The sequence below is a fragment of the Dicentrarchus labrax genome, unplaced genomic scaffold, assembly GCF_905237075.1.
Source record: "Dicentrarchus labrax unplaced genomic scaffold, dlabrax2021, whole genome shotgun sequence".
NCBI lineage: Eukaryota > Metazoa > Chordata > Actinopteri > Moronidae > Dicentrarchus > Dicentrarchus labrax.
This window is the reverse complement of record NW_026136707.1, coordinates 2,654,048-2,671,584: the sequence shown is the minus strand read 5'-3', so window position 1 is coordinate 2,671,584 and position 17,537 is coordinate 2,654,048. Positions and strand designations below refer to the sequence as shown.

General features: G+C 36.6%; 3 protein-coding genes across 6 annotated transcripts in view; all 3 read right to left on the bottom strand.

Annotated features, from left to right (window-relative positions):
- Positions 1 to 155: 155 nt before the first annotated feature.
- On the bottom strand, positions 156 to 13,064 carry LOC127367556 (macrophage mannose receptor 1-like). The gene is made up of 6 exons (XM_051407514.1): positions 13,040 to 13,064; positions 3,030 to 3,068; positions 2,393 to 2,764; positions 1,939 to 2,283; positions 1,033 to 1,130; positions 156 to 920 (listed from the first exon to the last, which is right to left on the bottom strand). Exons 2-6 carry the CDS (start codon positions 3,064 to 3,066, stop codon positions 822 to 824), a joined length of 951 nt encoding a protein of 316 aa, XP_051263474.1. The 5' UTR covers positions 3,067 to 3,068; positions 13,040 to 13,064; the 3' UTR covers positions 156 to 821.
- Positions 156 to 17,537, bottom strand: part of LOC127367303 (uncharacterized) — a 29,189-nt gene continuing 11,807 nt past the window's right edge. The window contains exon 12 of the mRNA XM_051407056.1: positions 156 to 390. The gene's annotated coding sequence lies outside the window, so the exon portion shown is untranslated. The remainder of the gene's footprint in view (positions 391 to 17,537) is intronic.
- Positions 3,639 to 17,300, bottom strand: LOC127367558 (C-type mannose receptor 2-like). 4 transcript variants are annotated; one of them, XM_051407515.1, is made up of 6 exons: positions 17,111 to 17,300; positions 16,333 to 16,371; positions 15,761 to 16,132; positions 4,816 to 5,157; positions 4,555 to 4,649; positions 3,639 to 4,345 (listed from the first exon to the last, which is right to left on the bottom strand). In XM_051407515.1, the coding sequence occupies exons 2-6, from the start codon at positions 16,367 to 16,369 to the stop codon at positions 4,253 to 4,255; spliced, it is 939 nt and encodes a 312-aa protein (XP_051263475.1). In that variant the 5' UTR covers positions 16,370 to 16,371; positions 17,111 to 17,300; the 3' UTR covers positions 3,639 to 4,252. The 4 variants fall into 4 exon arrangements, with proteins under 4 accessions (XP_051263475.1, XP_051263478.1, XP_051263476.1 ...); XM_051407516.1 differs by lacking the exons at positions 3,639 to 4,345; positions 4,555 to 4,649; positions 4,816 to 5,157 and adding exons at positions 13,530 to 14,112; positions 14,322 to 14,416; positions 14,583 to 14,924; XM_051407518.1 differs by lacking the exon at positions 4,816 to 5,157.

The window sequence follows — 17,537 nt, the reverse complement described above, 5'->3', positions numbered from 1 at the left end:
CACAGTATGTGGGATTAAACGTTTGCTGAATCCCACCCCGTACTACAAATTGCAAACACACTGTTACCTGAATAAAATTACAGATTACTCCAGAACTTGTTGGAAACATTTGTGATAATGTAAGTACACAACTCACAAAACATATAACAAAGATCTAGTGTTCATAGACATTTTAATGCAGGAATACATGTGTTTTTTGAGGTGGAGCTCATTGGATATATGCTCCTATGAATAGTTTAATCAATAGCAATATTTTACAAGCTGATTATATGTTATGTATGTAAAATATTAACGATAAATCTCAAATGTAATGAAATACAAAAGTACAATATCTCTTTCTAAAGGGTAGCATATGAGTATATAAAGTAGGAAATATTCAAGTACAAGTACCTCAAAACTAAAATGTTATTCTTCCATTGATTTCTGCTAGAAGCTACATTAATTCATTTCTTTCATGTTACAACAACAAACAATTTTCATGCAATTTTCCTTTTAGATCTCCAACGAACTCCTGGGACTCCTACGTTATTTGCTAACCTTAATGTGCTGTTGTTATTCCCTCTAGTGCTGTGGGAACGTAGCATTTATGATGGACATGAAGTGTTAATGGAAAAAAGCTGCATGTTGCTGCTGGAAAGAGGATTGAGGAGAGAAGTGACACTAAACCACAAAGTATATGTGAGATAAAACCAAAACAATGAGCTAACTAAAAACTTCGTAGAGCTGTACAATTGCTTCTTAGTGGGTTTGTCACTTATGACCAAACACACAATAGAAACAGTTTGGAGTTAAAACTGCTTCTCTGATTCCTCTCTCTCTCTTTAGCCACCTCGGTTTGGTTCCTTGACAAAAACTCTTTCATCAGGATGCTTTCTCCATCGTAGATTTGTCACATTCGTGTTACTCAGGTCTTGCTTGACCTGAGGAACAGAAGAGAAAATTAACTAATTAAAAGCTTTTTCCCACTTCACGACATCAGGAGTGTTTCACGTTATCTCTGCATCAGACAGCACATTTAAATGTGAGACTCACTTGCTTCAGTATGTCATCATACACTACAGGGTCATTTAGATCCAACTCTGAGTCCTCTGAGCTGATCCTCACTTTAATGAACTTTACAACTTGACCTGCTAAAGAGACACAAAAACACAGACACATTTAATTATATTCACTGTGACAACCCACCACAGAGGAAGATGTACACTCAGCTGTTGCTCTTAATTGAACCCCTCCACCAAACAGTGCCTGTGTTTCTGTTTTAGGTCCTGCTAATGCAGAAGTTTCTTAAACCTGCATTCTATGTAATGGCCAGCAGGGGGCAGCTCCATTGGCTGCAATAAAAGACCAATTGCATGCTCTTCTATGGGGAAATCAGCCTGCTTCTCATTTGATTTATTAGTGTAACTGGTTCCTAATGAGTTTATGGTCTCAATCGCTGGTTTCAAGTCTTCTTCCATGCAGCACAATGTTCATTTAGTAAATTATTGTTCCGTTTAGAGTAAAATAGCTGTGAGATTGCAGCGCACCGCACAAAACTGAGATCAAACTGTCAAACTAGGCAGTGCCATTGTTTCCTACTAATGAGCACACAGCTCAACTTTTAGTACATCACCACCGCTGGCTCCAAAAAAGCCACGTGGTGATGACCCTAAAACAGAACTCCTGGTTTTAGCTGCCAAAATCAACAGTCGCTGGATCGAAATAAGGAGCCTTTTTTGTCCTGTGTGAAATCAAGAACCGATAGTTTCAAAATGTAATAGTTTCCTACAATATATATTCCACAGTTATCAGTATAAACTGCGATAATAAACAATAAAGAAGGGGGATCGGGGGTTATGAACATCACAAACAACCAGCTATGACGGGTAATTCAAATTTTAAACTGATATTAAATGCTTCAACCAAAAGAGTATAAAGAATGTAAAACAGGAGCTTTACCATAGTTACAGAGGAATGGATGAGCTTCATTACATGGAATTTCTCCCCATCTACCAGATGAACTTTCTAACATAGCAACACAGTTTTTTGTATCATCAGTCCAAACTTCTTTGCCTTCTTTCCAGTATCTGAACGAAGAGTAAGTCTGGTCGGACCACATCCAGGGATCTCTGAAGGAGCCAATCCACACCGTCAGGTTACGGGACACTTCCTGAATTATCTGGTTTTCCAGCTCATTCCTCACACTGGTCAGGTCTGTGTGATGAGCCCTGCAGTAGTCCCGTGCAACAGTCCATGCCATGGCTACGTTAGTGAGAACATACTGTTCACGACCATGTTTTTTACCTGAAAAGAAAATAGCTAATTCAATAAATAAATCACAGTTATAGTGTTTTTGTAGTGTAGTTGCAGTGCACAAATGAATTCAATTCAATTCAAAATAAATGACTCTCACCATCAAAGCAAACCGAATATTTCTTGTTTGGACAACCAGCTGGAGACGGTTTCCCCTTTGTGTAAGTCAAGCAGCTGTAATCTGTTCCATCTGGGATGAAATAGTCTCTTTCTCCCTCCTTGTAGAAATCTTTGTCCGCCAGGGACCAGTGCCACCTCCGAGTCAGTTCTTTCTGAAGCCCTATCCACACGGCATCCTTGTATTTGCCCTCTACAGCTTTAAGACCTATTTCCATCTCTCCCATGTTGTCTATGGTGGCCAGGTCAAAACCTTTCTCTCTGCAGTAGCTCTGTGCCTCATACCAGGTTTTAGGCGTATTGACGAAGAGGTAATATCGATTCTGGGGCACACATGAGGACAGAGAACACAGCCCTGTTGGAGAAAATGGGAACAAATGATTGACATTTATTTGTCGAGCATATGGGTTAATAAAAATCTGAACAGTAACAATATACTGTACAGACAATGCAAGGATGGTAGTTTAAAATAAAATAAATGGCACAATAACCAATAATTACACAAATTGTTGTAAAGTACATAAAAAAACTTAAACATACTCTGGCTTTCATAGAGCAAGACAAACAGATGTGAGAAAATGTCAGTCTATTTCATGAGAAAGAAGAAACTTAACACTGACCTGAAAGAAGGAGAATTAGACGTACGACCCCTCCCATAGCTGTTACAAAGGTCAGAAAAAGAAGTTGGATGACAGATGATTTACTTCTTCATGAATGAATCAATGAATAATGATTTCAGACCGATATTTAGAATAGACATGAATATAATTTATAAACAAGTGTAATGTTATAACCATCTCCTGTGTGTTCTCTGTATTATGTTTGTTAAAAAGAAGTATGTAGAGAATATAGAACAGACTTACCGGTGGATCCTGATCAGGATTGTGGCATTGTGCCTTTCACTCTCACATCATAGTCATATCCTGTTTGTATGTATTCAAATCTTTAAGGAAGTAGATATTTGCTTATTCTGATTTCAAATGTCTAGACTTCCCAGGATGTAAACAAATATGTTTGTATAGCGTGTTAAGTGAGTCTGTTTGGGGTGCAGACTTCTCCAGACTTTACTCTGACTATTACCCATTGTTCATAGCAATAATATGGATGATGTACGATAACTGAATAATAATAATGAAACTAGACGTAATACTAGTAGTTTTTCATTTATTATGTATTAGTTCAAGTCAATTCAAGTCAGTTTTATTGAGCAATATTGCAAATCACAAACAATGTATCTGCACAGCATACAGCACTGACAAAGACAGACAACAAACAGACATTAAAAACAGTTTTTTAAAAGCTTTATAATGCAGCAAAGAGCCTAATTTCTCCTATACCTCTCACTAATGAATACATTTCATGTAAGCAAAACAGTTTATGTTATTTATGTATAATCTGTAATCACTAAAAACACAAAAACACACACACAACACAAAGTATTATGTATCTAACAAGAGGTAATAACAACTGCACTCATGCAGACATGTTAGTGTGAATATAAGCACATTTTGTATAAGTTTACTCACTATTATGTCACCAGTTTATGTCCTCTTATTAATATCACATTAATATTTTATATGCATGTTTTACACACAGTACATATTCACACTGAACACATTACATAGCAGTAACATTACTCTATTAGTAAATATTTTAGCTCTATGAATTTCATACAACATGACGACATGTATTACTCATTAGGGATAAAACAGCACACTGAGTGATTTATATTCTCTTTTTAAAAATGCCTTTTTGATAGTTTCTTGCTATAAACATCACTTTGGGCAGCCCTGCTTTAGATCCTTGAAAGTCAGAGTTGCTGTTTATGTTCTTCTCTATTTCCTCAAGTCTCTTTGTTAAAAACCTTTCCATTAGGCTGCTTTTTCCATTTCAGCTGAAAAGGATCAGTCAGTGTCTCACTCAGCTCCTGTCTCATCTGGGAAACAGACAAAAATATATATATTAAGTTAAAATGTGTTGACAAAATGAATTAAATATGTACTGGTCTTTAATTATTATTGGCTGAGCTGCGTTCAGAGTTGTTGTAAAATACCTGAAGAATCTGTTTATATTGTAGCTGGTACTGTTACATTCGAACTGACTGCACTAGACAGCGCACTTAATACAAAGACCTGAGAGGCTCACTTGCTCCAAGATGGCGTCTTGCACTGCAGGTTCATTTAGGTCCAACGCTGCGTCCTGTGGGATGATCTTCACTTTGATGGACCAGTTCTGCTGGGCTTATATTGGAGACACACACAAATAATTCTGTTACTTTATATGGGATTATGTGTTATTTTAGCACATTTGCATCATGTAAATAACAGACACATTCTGCATATATTACTGGAAAAGACTTTGGCCTAAACAAAGCAGAAACAATCTAAATGAAGAACTTTTGCTCACGGCAGTTACAAAGGAACGGATGTGTTTCTGCACATGGTCGACTTCCCCATCTACCAGATTTGCTCTTCAGCAAAACACCACATTCTTCAAGATCTTCACTATAGAGTTTGTGTTGTGCATGCCAGTATCTCAACGAGGAGTAAGTCTTGTCTGACCACACCCAGTCGTCTCTGAAGAGACCAACCCACAAACGATACCCATTGTCTATCTTCTCTATCTTCAGATACTCTGCGTCATTCCTCAGACTGGCCAGGTCTGTGTGGTATGTTCTGCAGTAGTCTCGAGCATCAGTCCAATTCAAAGATTCTAGCTTGAGAATGTATTGATCTTGACCATTTCTTCCTAAAAAGAAAAAGAAATCTTAGTTGTGTTTCATGTTGCATTTTCACATTTCATTTATTTGGATGTGTCTGCACTTAAGGGTCTGACCCAGCAGCACTACAATATGGCCTTCTCCAAAAATCATGGCAGCCACATGTAGATAAACATTTTTGAACATTTGATATTATTAACATAATGATGAATTTAGAGGATTGTCAGTGTTGCCAGATTAGGATTAATAAAAATAGTTTTGGCTGGGTTACTTTTCAATTACTCAGCCCCTCCTCTGGGCTACTGGGTTCATTGTGGTTCAGCTCCACATGTAAAACAATTTAATTGAAGATATTTACAAAACAATGAAATTACCTATAAATACAGGCAAACACTGCTATAATACAATATCAGGCTTACATTTACAGAAGAGTGCTGTTATTATTTGATTTTTTTAAAGTTATAGAACTCTAATAAAAGTCACCATCTGTGAAATTGCAGTAATTATTGCTGTTTTCAGTGATAAAACTGTATATTGACAGTTTACCAATATGTATACACTGATAAAAACATTTGTACAATGTTTTTGTAAAATAATATATAATTATACAAGATATCTGTCAATTAACAAAAAAATCCATGTAAAATTACAGAACGAATACTTTTTTTTAAACTGTTAGACATGTAAATTCACAGGTTATTTTTGTAATTCTATTAATATTTCTATGTGCAAGAAGACATCAGATCTGTGCAATACATTTCTGTATCAGTTAGCATATATTGTGTGTGTTTGTATTACAGCACAGAAAAATGACTTGGTTGCGTTTCATTGTGTGCCACCAGCATGGAAATGAATGACACTCACCATCAAAGCAAATTGAATAATATTTGTTGTGACAGGAAGCTGAATACAGTTTCCCCTGTTGATGAGCCACACAGTGATAACCAGTTTCTTCGCCCCAGATGAAATAGTCTCTTTCTCCCTCCTTGTAGAAATCTTTGTCCGCCAGAGACCAGTGCCACGTCCTGGTCTCCGCTTTGTGAAGCCCTATCCATACAGCATCATCGTATTTGCCCTTTACAGTTTCAAGTACTGTTTTCATCTCTCTCATGTCATCTATGGTGGCCAGGTCACGACATTTCTCTCTGCAGTAGCTCTGTGCCTCATACCAGGTTTTGGGCGTAGTGACTAAGGAGTATCGGTGCTGGGCGACGCATACGGGCAGAATACACAGCCCTGTGAAAGAAAGGTCACGGTGAAGAAGGGATACTTGTCATTTGACGAGCATACAGTGTTATACTTTTCACTGGTAGAAATGTTATGTAGACAATGAAACGAGGGTTGTAGAAAAGACACCGAAATAAAAAAGGCTGGTTCTGTAATGTGAGATGTGACATGAATTTAAACTCATGCAAAGTATAAGGATTGGCACTGACCTGAAATGAGCAGAATTAGATGTGTGATCCCTTCCATAGCTTTTATGAAGGCCATACAAAACAAGGGGGAAAAAATTTATTCATTTCCATATACTCCAAAATCCATAATATTTCTTCCAACAATGATAATATATAAATAACCAGTTTCCTTTCTCGTCCATAAGATCCCAAACAAACAAAGCTGAATATTATATTCGACTTAACGTTTAAATTATTGTTTGTTGTTGCACAAATAAACTTTTTTATTGTTAGTTAAGCCAGAAGGTTCGTCCTCCTTTTACTGCTTAACCTAGAATTTGACAACTTGTTCCACTGAAAGATATTTACTGAAAATATAATGTGTCAGACAGGGTATACCCTCTCTCCTCCACTGTCAATTCCTCTTTTTCTCATTTTGCCTCTTGATTACACTGTAGACACACACGACTTTGTGAACAATGATACTTTACTTTGAACCCGAGACACTAATTTCTTTAAAACACCTGTGAGTGCATTTTATTACAAATCTGCTTCAGTCTATTTTTTTGCTATATGTGAATGTCTGTACATACAGGTGTTACAGTAACATTGGTGGGGCGAGGTGTCTGTGCAGAGCCCAAAGGACAGAACCACCCACCCATTTTGTTTAAAAGTAGCATAAAGGGAAGTACATCTAAAAATCATTCTAACCTTTTGTTGTAAATCACAATAAGTAACCTTTAATATCTTGAAAATGTATGAACAGATTAACAGCTCAAGGTTGTGTGTGATTGCAGAGAAGATGTAGAAGAGACTTACCTGATGTTTGTTAAGTCTTGATTTGTCTACAGAGTCCCCTTCACTTGTCCAACTTGTCTTTATTCAGTTCTCTATTTTCTGCTTCAATAAATGTTTCTCTTTACTTTGTTTACACTGTGCACCTGTTTGTACACAGCAAGGATTTCGTCCAGTCTCGGCACTTATCACAATGCAGTGCTGTGGTGTACAGTGCTCTTATACTTGTAGCTTGTAGTTGATGTACAGTGACAGTTCAACAGGTTCAGTGTTTGTTTGTCCCGTGCATCATACACATTATGCAAAAGTGTTTTTCCTCTGTATGTAAACCTTTTAATGTCCTTCTGGGACAAATGCAAACTATGGAAATCCATTTGAAGGGCAAGCTAAAGTCGAACCCTTAATCCTGACACCCGACGTGTTCAACTTCTTTCTCTCGTTTAAAAAAAAAAAAACAGTATCATTTCGACTTTACAATCAAATGCAGTGTGACGCAAATTATACTACCTATGTAAAGCTGGGATGAAAAGGTGTTGGGTATTTAAGGTAAGTGACCTAATGGACTCAAGCTGGCTGAAGAAAAATATAGGACTTCCCTTTAGAAATACCTGAGGGGGATATTCAGTATTTCCTGAAGCTGTAGGGAATTATTGACGATGGCATAGATCAAAATAATAGTCGGACTTCAGATAGATGCCTAAATTAATCTATTGCTCAAAGCCGTTTAGTTCTATATGAGGGATTTGTCATGAATTCATAAAATCTATATGAAAAAGATTTCAATTTCAAGATTTGGAAATAATATTTTATTTTTATATCTTTAGAGTAGTATCTTTAGACAGTGAGTACAATAATTTCTTTTTTTTCTGAGTATAACATCAGAAAATTGCAGCTCATCCAGGATTTTATGTCCTTAAGACATGTTTGTAATTTAGATGATTGATTAATTTCATCAGGCTTGATCGATAGATATAACTGCGTATCATCTGCATAGCAATGAATGTTAATGGAGTGATTCCTAATAATGTTGCCTAAGGGAAGCATATAAAGTAAAAAGTATTGGTAAGTCCAGAATCTTGTGGAAATCCATGACTAACTGTAGTCTTTATGGAAGATTCGTCGTTAACGTGTACAAACTGCGAACGATCTGATAAATATGACTTAAACCAGCTTAGTGGGGTTCCTTTAATGCCAATTTGATGCTGAAGTCACTGTAAAAGAATATCATGGTCAATGGTGTCAAATGCAGCACTAAGATCTAATAATACAAGTACAGAGACAAGTCCATTGTCTGAAGCAATCAGAAGGTCATTGTTAACTTTAACCAGAGCTGTCTCTGTGCTGTGATGAACTCTAAATCCTGACTGAAAATCATCAAATGAACTATTGTTATGTAGAAAGTCACACAACTGTTTGGCAACTACTTTCTCCAGAATCTTAGAGAGGAAGGGGAGGTTAGAGATCAGTCTATAGTTGGCTAAAGCCCCTGCGTCGAGAGTGGGCTTTTTAAGAAGGGGTTTAATTACAGCTACTTTAAAGGACTGTGGTACATATCCTGACAATAAAGAAAGATTGATCATATCTAGTAAAGAAGTGCCAATTAAGGGTACGACTTCTTTAAGCAGCCTAGTTGGGATGGGGTCTAACAGACAGGTTGACGGGTTCGATGAAGAAATTATTGAAGTTAACTGATGAAGATCGAAAGCAGAAAAACAGTCTATATCTGAGTTTACATTAGTTAAAGTAACATTAACATTTTATATGCATGTTTTACACACAGTACATATTCACACTGAACACATTACATACCAGTTACATTACTCTCTTAGTAAATATTTTAGCTCTATGAATTTCATACACATTTATTTATTCATACTCAATGAGTAGTGTAACTTTACGTGTATAGACCCTCTAAACCAGGTGTGCCCAATTTCTTTTCCATTGTAGGGCCAAAACTGGATCTTAATGGTGGACCAGGGGCCAAAAGCAAACACCTTTTGTTTTGTTTTATTAAGATGATCCCACGTTTCCTTGACCGACTACAACATGACGACATGTATTACTCATTAGGGATAAAACAGCACAATGAGTGATTTATATTCTCTTTTTAAAAATGCCTTTTTAATAGATTTGTGCTATAAACATCACTTTGCAATTAGACTGAATTACTATGCCTTATGTACTGATTAAATTAGTTAATTTATTAACTAGAGTTGAGGTAGAGCAGAGAGGACATTAGAGGGAAATCCTATTTAAATATCCATAAAATATGATCCAGTTTCACTAAAATCTGTAAATAAAGTTGTTTTTTTGTTGTTGTTTGTTAACCAGTAATTCTTCTTATTTGTGGTCTGATAAACAATACATTCATCAAACTTCAGTGCCCAATGTAGTTTTGTCACATCAGTGACTGGAGTTTTAAAGTTGTGTTTTTGTACAGTAAGGCCTTTTCTGCCATGAATGGATTATTTTAGCTGCAAGTTCCAACCAATTAAATGTATCAGATTATACAGATAAACCAATCAAATCACAGTATGTGGGATTAAACGTTTGCTGAATCCCACCCCGTACTACAAATTGCAAACACACTGTTACCTGAATAAAATTACAGATTACTCCAGAACTTGTTGGAAACATTAGTGATAATGTAAGTACACAACTCACAAAACATATAACAAAGATCTAGTGTTCATAGACATTTTAATGCAGGAATACATGTGTTTTTTGAGGTGGAGCTCATTGGATATATGCTCCTATGAATAGTTTAATCAATAGCAATATTTTACAAGCTGATTATATGTTATGTATGTAAAATATTAACGATTAATCTCAAATGTAGTGAAATAAAAAAGTACAATATCTCTTTCTAAAAGGTAGCATATGAGTATATAAAATAGGAAATATTCAATTCAATTGATTTCTGCTAAAAGCTACATTCATTCATTTCTTTCATGTTACAACAACAAACAATTTTCATGCAATTCTCCTCTTTAGATCTCCAATAAACTCCTGGGACTCCTACGTTATTTGCTAACCTTAATGTGCTGTTGTTATTCCCTCTAGTGATGAGGGAACGTAGCATTTTGCTGCTGGAAAGAGGATTGAGGAGAGAAGTGACACTAAACCACAAAGTATATGTGAGATAAAACCAAAACAATGAGCTAACTAAAAACTTCGTAGAGCTGTACAATTGCTTCTTAGTGGGTTTGTCACTTATGACCAAACACACAATAGAAACAGTTTGAAGTTAAAACTGCTTCTCTGATTCCTCTCTCTCTCTTTAGCCACCTCGGTTTGGTTCCTTGACAAAAACTCTTCCATCAGGATGCTTTCTCCATCGTAGATTTGTCACATTCGTGTAACTCAGCTCTTGCTTGACCTGAGGAACAGAAGAGAAAAATAACTAATTAAAAGCTTTTTCCCACTTCACAACATCAGGAGTGTTTCGTGTTATCTCTGCATCAGACAGCACATTTAAATGTGAGACTCACTTGCTTCAGTATGTCATCATACACTACAGGGTCATTTAGATCCAACTCTGAGTCCTCTGAGCTGATCCTCACTTTAATGAACTTTACAACTTGACCTGCTAAAGAGACACACAAACACAGACACATTTCATTATATTCACTGTGACAGCCCACCACAGAGGAAGATGTACACTCAGCTGTTGCTCTTAATTGAACCCCTCCACCCAACAGTGCCTGTGTTTCTGTTTTAGGGCCTGCTAATGCAGAAGTTTCTTAAACCTGCATTTTATGTAATGGCCAGCAGGGGGCAGCTCAATTGGCTGCAATAAAAGACCAATTGCATGCTCTTCTATGGGGAAATCAGCCTGCTTCTCATTTGATTTATTAGCGTAACTGGTTCCTAATGAGTTTATGGTCTCAATCGCTGGTTTCAAGTCTTCTTCCATGCAGCACAATAAATTATTGTTCCGTTTAGAGTAAAATAGCTGTGAGATTCCAGCGCACCGCACAAAACTGAGATCAAACTGTCAAACTATTGTTTCCTACTAATGAGCACACAGCTCAACATTTAGTACATCACCACCGCTGGCTCCAAAAAAGCCACATGGTGATGACCCTAATACAGAACTCCTGGTTTTAGCTGCCAAAATCAACAGTCGCTGGATCGAAATAAGGAGCCTTTTTTGTCCTGTGTGAAATCAAGAACCGATAGTTTCAAAATGTAATAGTTTCCTGCAATATATATTCCACAGTTATCAGTATAAACTGCAATAATAAACGTTAGCAACAATAAAGAAGGGGGATCGGGGGTTATGAACATCACAAACAACCAGCTATGACGGGTAATTCAAATTTTAAACTGATATTAAATGCTTCAACCAAAAGAGTATAAAGAATGTAAAACAGGAGCTTTACCATAGTTACAGAGGAATGGATGAGCTTCATTACATGGAATTTCTCCCCATCTACCAGATGAACTTTCTAACATAGCAACACAGTTTTTTGTATCATCAGTCCAAACTTCTTTGCCTTCTTTCCAGTATCTGAACGAAGAGTAAGTCTGGTCGGACCACATCCAGGGATCTCTGAAGAAGCCAATCCACACCGTCAGGTTACGGGACACTTCCAGAATTATCTGGTTTTCCAGCTCATTCCTCACACTGGTCAGGTCTGTGTGATGAGCCCTGCAGTAGTCCCGTGCAACAGTCCATGCCATGGCTACGTTAGTGAGAACATACTGTTCATGACCATGTTTTTTACCTGAAAAGAAAATAGCTAATTCAATAAATAAATCACAGTTATAGTGTTTTTGTAGTGTAGTTGCAGTGCACAAATGAATTCAATTCAATTCAAAATGAATGACTCTCACCATCAAAGCAAACCGAATATTTCTTGTTTGGACAACCAGCTGGAGACGGTTTCCCATTTTTGTAAGTCAAGCAGCTGTAACTTGTTTTCCCTGGGATGAAATAGTCTCTTTCTCCCTCCTTGTAGAAATCTTTGTCCGCCAGAGACCAGTGCCACCTCCGAGTCAGTTCTTTCTGAAGCCCTATCCACACGGCATCCTTGTATTTGCCCTCTACAGCTTTAAGACCTATTTCCATCTCCCCCATGTCGTCTATGGTGGCCAGGTCAAAACCTTTCTCTCTGCAGTAGCTCTGTGCCTCATACCAGGTTTTAGGCGTATTGACGAAAAGGTAATATCGATTCTGGGGCACACATGAGGACAGAGAACACAGCCCTGTTGGAGAAAATGGGAACAAATGATTGACATTTATTTGTCGAGCATATGGGTTAATAAAAATCTGATCAGTAATAATATACTGTACAGACAATGCAAGGATGGTAGTTTAAAATAAAATAAATGGCACAATAACCAATAATTACACAAATTGTTGTAAAGTACATAAAAAAACTTCATAAACATACTCTGGCTTTCATAGAGCAAGACAAACAGATGTGAGAAAATGTCAGTCTATTTCATGAGAAAGAAGAAACTTAACACTGACCTGAAAGAAGGAGAATTAGACGTACGACCCCTCCCATAGCTGTTACAAAGGTCAGAAAAAGAAGTTGGATGACAGATGATTTACTTCTTCATGAATGAATCAATGAATAATGATTTCAGACCGATATTTAGAATAGACATGAATATAATTTATAAACAAGTGTAATGTTATAACCATCTCCTGTGTGTTCTCTGTATTATGTTTGTTAAAAAGAAGTATGTAGAGAATATAGAACAGACTTACCGGTGGATCCTGATCAGGATTGTGGCATTGTGCCTTTCACTCTCACATCATAGTCATATCCCGTTTGTATGTATTCAAATCTTTAAGGAAGTAGATATTTGCTTATTCTGATTTCAAATGTCTAGACTTCCCAGGATGTAAACAAATAAGTTTGTATAGCGTGTTAAGTGAGTCTGTTTAGGGTGCAGACTTCTCCAGACTTTACTCTGAATATTACCCATTGTTCATAGAAATAATATGGATGATGTACAATAACTGAATAATAATAATGAAACAAGACGTAGTACTAGTAGTTTTTAATTTATTATGTATTAGTTCAAGTCAATTCAAATCAGTTTTATTGAGCAATATTGCAAATCACAAACAATGTATCTGTACAGCATACAGCACTGACAAAGACAGACAACAAACAGACATTAAAAACAGTTTTTTAAAAGCTTTATAATGCAGCAAAGAGCTTCATTTCTCCTATACCTCTCACTAATGAATACATTTCATGTAAGCAAAACAGTTTATGTTATTTATGTATAATCTGTAATCACTAAAAACACAAAAACACACACACAACACAAAGTATTATGTATCTAACAAGAGGTAATAACAACTGCACTCATGCAGACATGTTAGTTTGAATATAAGCACATTTTGTATAAGTTTACTCACTATTATGTCACCAGTTTATGTCCTCTTATTAATATCACATTAATATTTTATATGCATGTTTTACACACAGTACATATTCACACTGAACACATTACATAGCAGTAACATTACTCTATTAGTAAATATTTTAGCTCTATGAATTTCATACAACATGACGACATGTATTACTCATTAGGGATAAAACAGCACACTGAGTGATTTATATTCTCTTTTTAAAAATGCCTTTTTGATAGTTTCTTGCTATAAACATCACTTTGGGCAGCCCTGCTTTAGATCCTTGAAAGTCAGAGTTGCTGTTTATGTTCTTCTCTATTTCCTCAAGTCTCTTTGTTAAAAACCTTTCCATTAGGCTGCTTTTTCCATTTCAGCTGAAAAGGATCAGTCAGTGTCTCACTCAGCTCCTGTCTCATCTGGGAAACAGACAAAAATATATATATTAAGTTAAAATGTGTTGACAAAATGAATTAAATATGTACTGGTCTTTAATTATTATTGGCTGAGCTGCGTTCAGAGTTGTTGTAAAATACCTGAAGAATCTGTTTATATTGTAGCTGGTACTGTTACATTCGAACTGACTGCACTAGACAGCGCACTAAATACAAAGACCTGAGAGGCTCACTTGCTCCAAGATGGCGTCTTGCACTGCAGGTTCATTTAGGTCCAACGCTGCGTCCTGTGGGATGATCTTCACTTTGATGGACCAGTTCTGCTGGGCTTATTTTGGAGACACACACAAATAATTCTGTTAATTTATATGGGATTATGTGTTATTTTAGCACATTTGCATCATGTAAATAACAGACACATTCTGCATATATTACTGGAAAAGACTTTGGCCTAAACAAAGCAGAAACAATCTAAATGAAGAACTTTTGCTCACGGCAGTTACAAAGGAACGGATGTGTTTCTGCACATGGTCGACTTCCCCATCTACCAGATTTGCTCTTCAGCAAAACACCACATTCTTCAAGATCTTCACTATAGAGATTGTGTTGTGCATGCCAGTATCTCAACGAGGAGTAAGTCTTGTCTGACCACACCCAGTCGTCTCTGAAGAGACCAACCCACAAACGATAGCCATTGTCTATCTTCTCTATCTTCAGATACTCTGCGTCATTCCTCAGACTGGCCAGGTCTGTGTGGTATGTTCTGCAGTAGTCTCGAGCATCAGTCCAATTCAAAGATTCTAGCTTGAGAATGTATTGATCTTGACCATTTCTTCCTAAAAAGAAAAAGAAATCTTAGTTGTGTTTCATGTTGCATTTTCACATTTCATTTATTTGGATGTGTCTGCACTTAAGGGTCTGACCCAGCAGCACTACAATATGGCCTTCTCCAAAAATCATGGCAGCCACATGTAGATTAAACATTTTTGAACATTTGATATTATTAACATAATGATGAATTTAGAGGATTGTCAGTGTTGCCAGATTAGGATTAATAAAAATAGTTTTGGCTGGGTTACTTTTCAATTACTCAGCCCCTCCTCTGGGCTACTGGGTTCATTGTGGTTCAGCTCCACATGTAAAACAATTTAATTGAAGATATTTACAAAACAATGAAATTACCTATAAATACAGGCAAACACTGCTATAATACAATATCAGGCTTACATTTACAGAAGAGTGCTGTTATTATTTGATTTTTTTAAAGTTATAGAACTCTAATAAAAGTCACCATCTGTGAAATTGCAGTAATTATTGCTGTTTTCAGTGATAAAACTGTATATTGACAGTTTACCAATACGTATACACTGATAAAAACATTTGTACAATGTTTTTGTAAAATAATATATAATTATACAAGATATCTGTCAATTAACAAAAAAATCCATGTAAAATTACAGAACGAATACTTTTTTTTAAACTGTTAGACATGTAAATTCACAGGTTATTTTTGTAATTCTATTAATATTTCTATGTGCAAGAAGACATCAGATCTGTGCAATACATTTCTGTATCAGTTAGCATATATTGTGTGTGTTTGTATTACAGCACAGAAAAATGACTTGGTTGCGTTTCATTGTGTGCCACCAGCATGGAAATGAATGACACTCACCATCAAAGCAAATTGAATAATATTTGTTGTGACAGGAAGCTGTATCCAGTTTCCCCTGTTGATGAGCCACACAGTGATAACCTGTTTCTTCGCCCCAGAGGAAATAGTCTCTTTCTCCCTCCTTGTAGAAATCTTTGTCCGCCAGAGACCAGTGCCACGTCCTGGTCTCCGCTTTGTGAAGCCCTATCCATACAGCATCATCGTATTTGCCCTTTACAGTTTCAAGTACTGTTTTCATCTCTCTCATGTCATCTATGGTGGCCAGGTCACGACATTTCTCTCTGCAGTAGCTCTGTGCCTCATACCAGGTTTTAGGCGTAGTGACTAAGGAGTATTGGTGCTGGGCGACGCATACGGGCAGAATACACAGCCCTGTGACAGAAAGGTCACAGTGAAGAAGGGATACTTGACGTTTGACGAGCATACGGTGTTATACTTTTCACTGGTAGAAATGTTATGTAGACAATGAAACGAGGGTTGTAGAAAAGACACCGAAATAAAAAAGGCTGGTTCTGTAATGTGAGATGTGACATGAATTTAAACTCATGCAAAGTATAAGGATTGGCACTGACCTGAAATGAGCAGAATTAGATGTGTGATCCCTTCCATAGCTTTTATGAAGGCCATACAAAACAAGGGGGAAAAAATTTATTCATTTCCATATACTCCAAAATCCATAATATTTCTTCCAACAATGATAATATATAAATAACCAGTTTCCTTTCTCGTCCAATAAGATCCCAAACAAACAAAGCTGAATATTATATTCGACTTAACGTTTAAATTATTGTTTGTTGTTGCACAAATAAACTTTTTTATTGTTAGTTAAGCCAGAAGGTTCGTCCTCCTTTTACTGCTTAACCTAGAATTTGACAACTTGTTCCACTGAAAGATATTTACTGAAAATATAATGTGTCAGACAGGGTATACCCTCTCTCCTCCACTGTCAATTCCTCTTTTTCTAATTTTGCCTCTTGATTACACTGTAGACACACACGACTTTGTGAACAATGATACTTTACTTTGAACCCGAGACACTAATTTCTTTAAAACACCTGTGAGTGCATTTTATTACAAATCTGCTTCAGTCTATTTTTTTGCTATATGTGAATGTCTGTACATACAGGTGTTACAGTAACATTGGTGGGGCGAGGTGTCTGTGCAGAGCCCAAAGGACAGAACCACCCACCCATTTTGTTTAAAAGTAGCATAAAGGGAAGTACATCTAAAAATCATTCTAACCTTTTGTTGTAAATCACAATAAGTAACCTTTAATATCTTGAAAATGTATGAACAGATTAACAGCTCAAGGTTGTGTGTGATTGCAGAGAAGATGTAGAAGAGACTTACCTGATGTTTGTTAAGTCTTGATTTGTCTACAGAGTCCCCTTCACTTGTCCAACTTGTCTTTATTCAGTTCTCTATTTTCTGCTTCAATAAATGTTTCTCTTTACTTTGTTTACACTGTGCACCTGTTTGTACACAGCAAGGATTTCGTCCAGTCTCAGCACTTATCACAATGCAGTGCTGTGGTGTACAGTGCTCTTATACTTGTAGCTTGTAGTTGATGTACAGTGACAGTTCAACAGGTTCAGTGTTTGTTTGTCGGGTGCATCATACACATTATGCAAAAGTGTTTTTCCTCTGTATGTAAACCTTTTAATGTCCTTCTGGGACAAATGCAAACTATGGAAATCCATTTGAAGGGCAAGCTAAAGTCGAACCCTTAATCCTGACACCCGACGTGTTCAACTTCTTTCTCTCGTTTAAAAAAAAA

Coding starts and splice junctions, on each gene's coding strand:
- LOC127367558 (XM_051407515.1), bottom strand. CDS start 16,369: ATGGAAGGGATCACACATCTAATTCTGCTCATTTCAG. Junction 5,158..15,760: donor TTATTCAATTTGCTTTGATG/GTGAGTGTCATT, acceptor TTTTCTTTTTAG/GAAGAAATGGTCAAGATCAA. Junction 4,650..4,815: donor TCCGTTCCTTTGTAACTGCC/GTGAGCAAAAGT, acceptor CTCCAATATAAG/CCCAGCAGAACTGGTCCATC.
- LOC127367556 (XM_051407514.1), bottom strand. CDS start 3,066: ATGGGAGGGGTCGTACGTCTAATTCTCCTTCTTTCAG. Junction 2,284..2,392: donor ATATTCGGTTTGCTTTGATG/GTGAGAGTCATT, acceptor TTTTCTTTTCAG/GTAAAAAACATGGTCGTGAA. Junction 1,131..1,938: donor TCCATTCCTCTGTAACTATG/GTAAAGCTCCTG, acceptor GTGTCTCTTTAG/CAGGTCAAGTTGTAAAGTTC.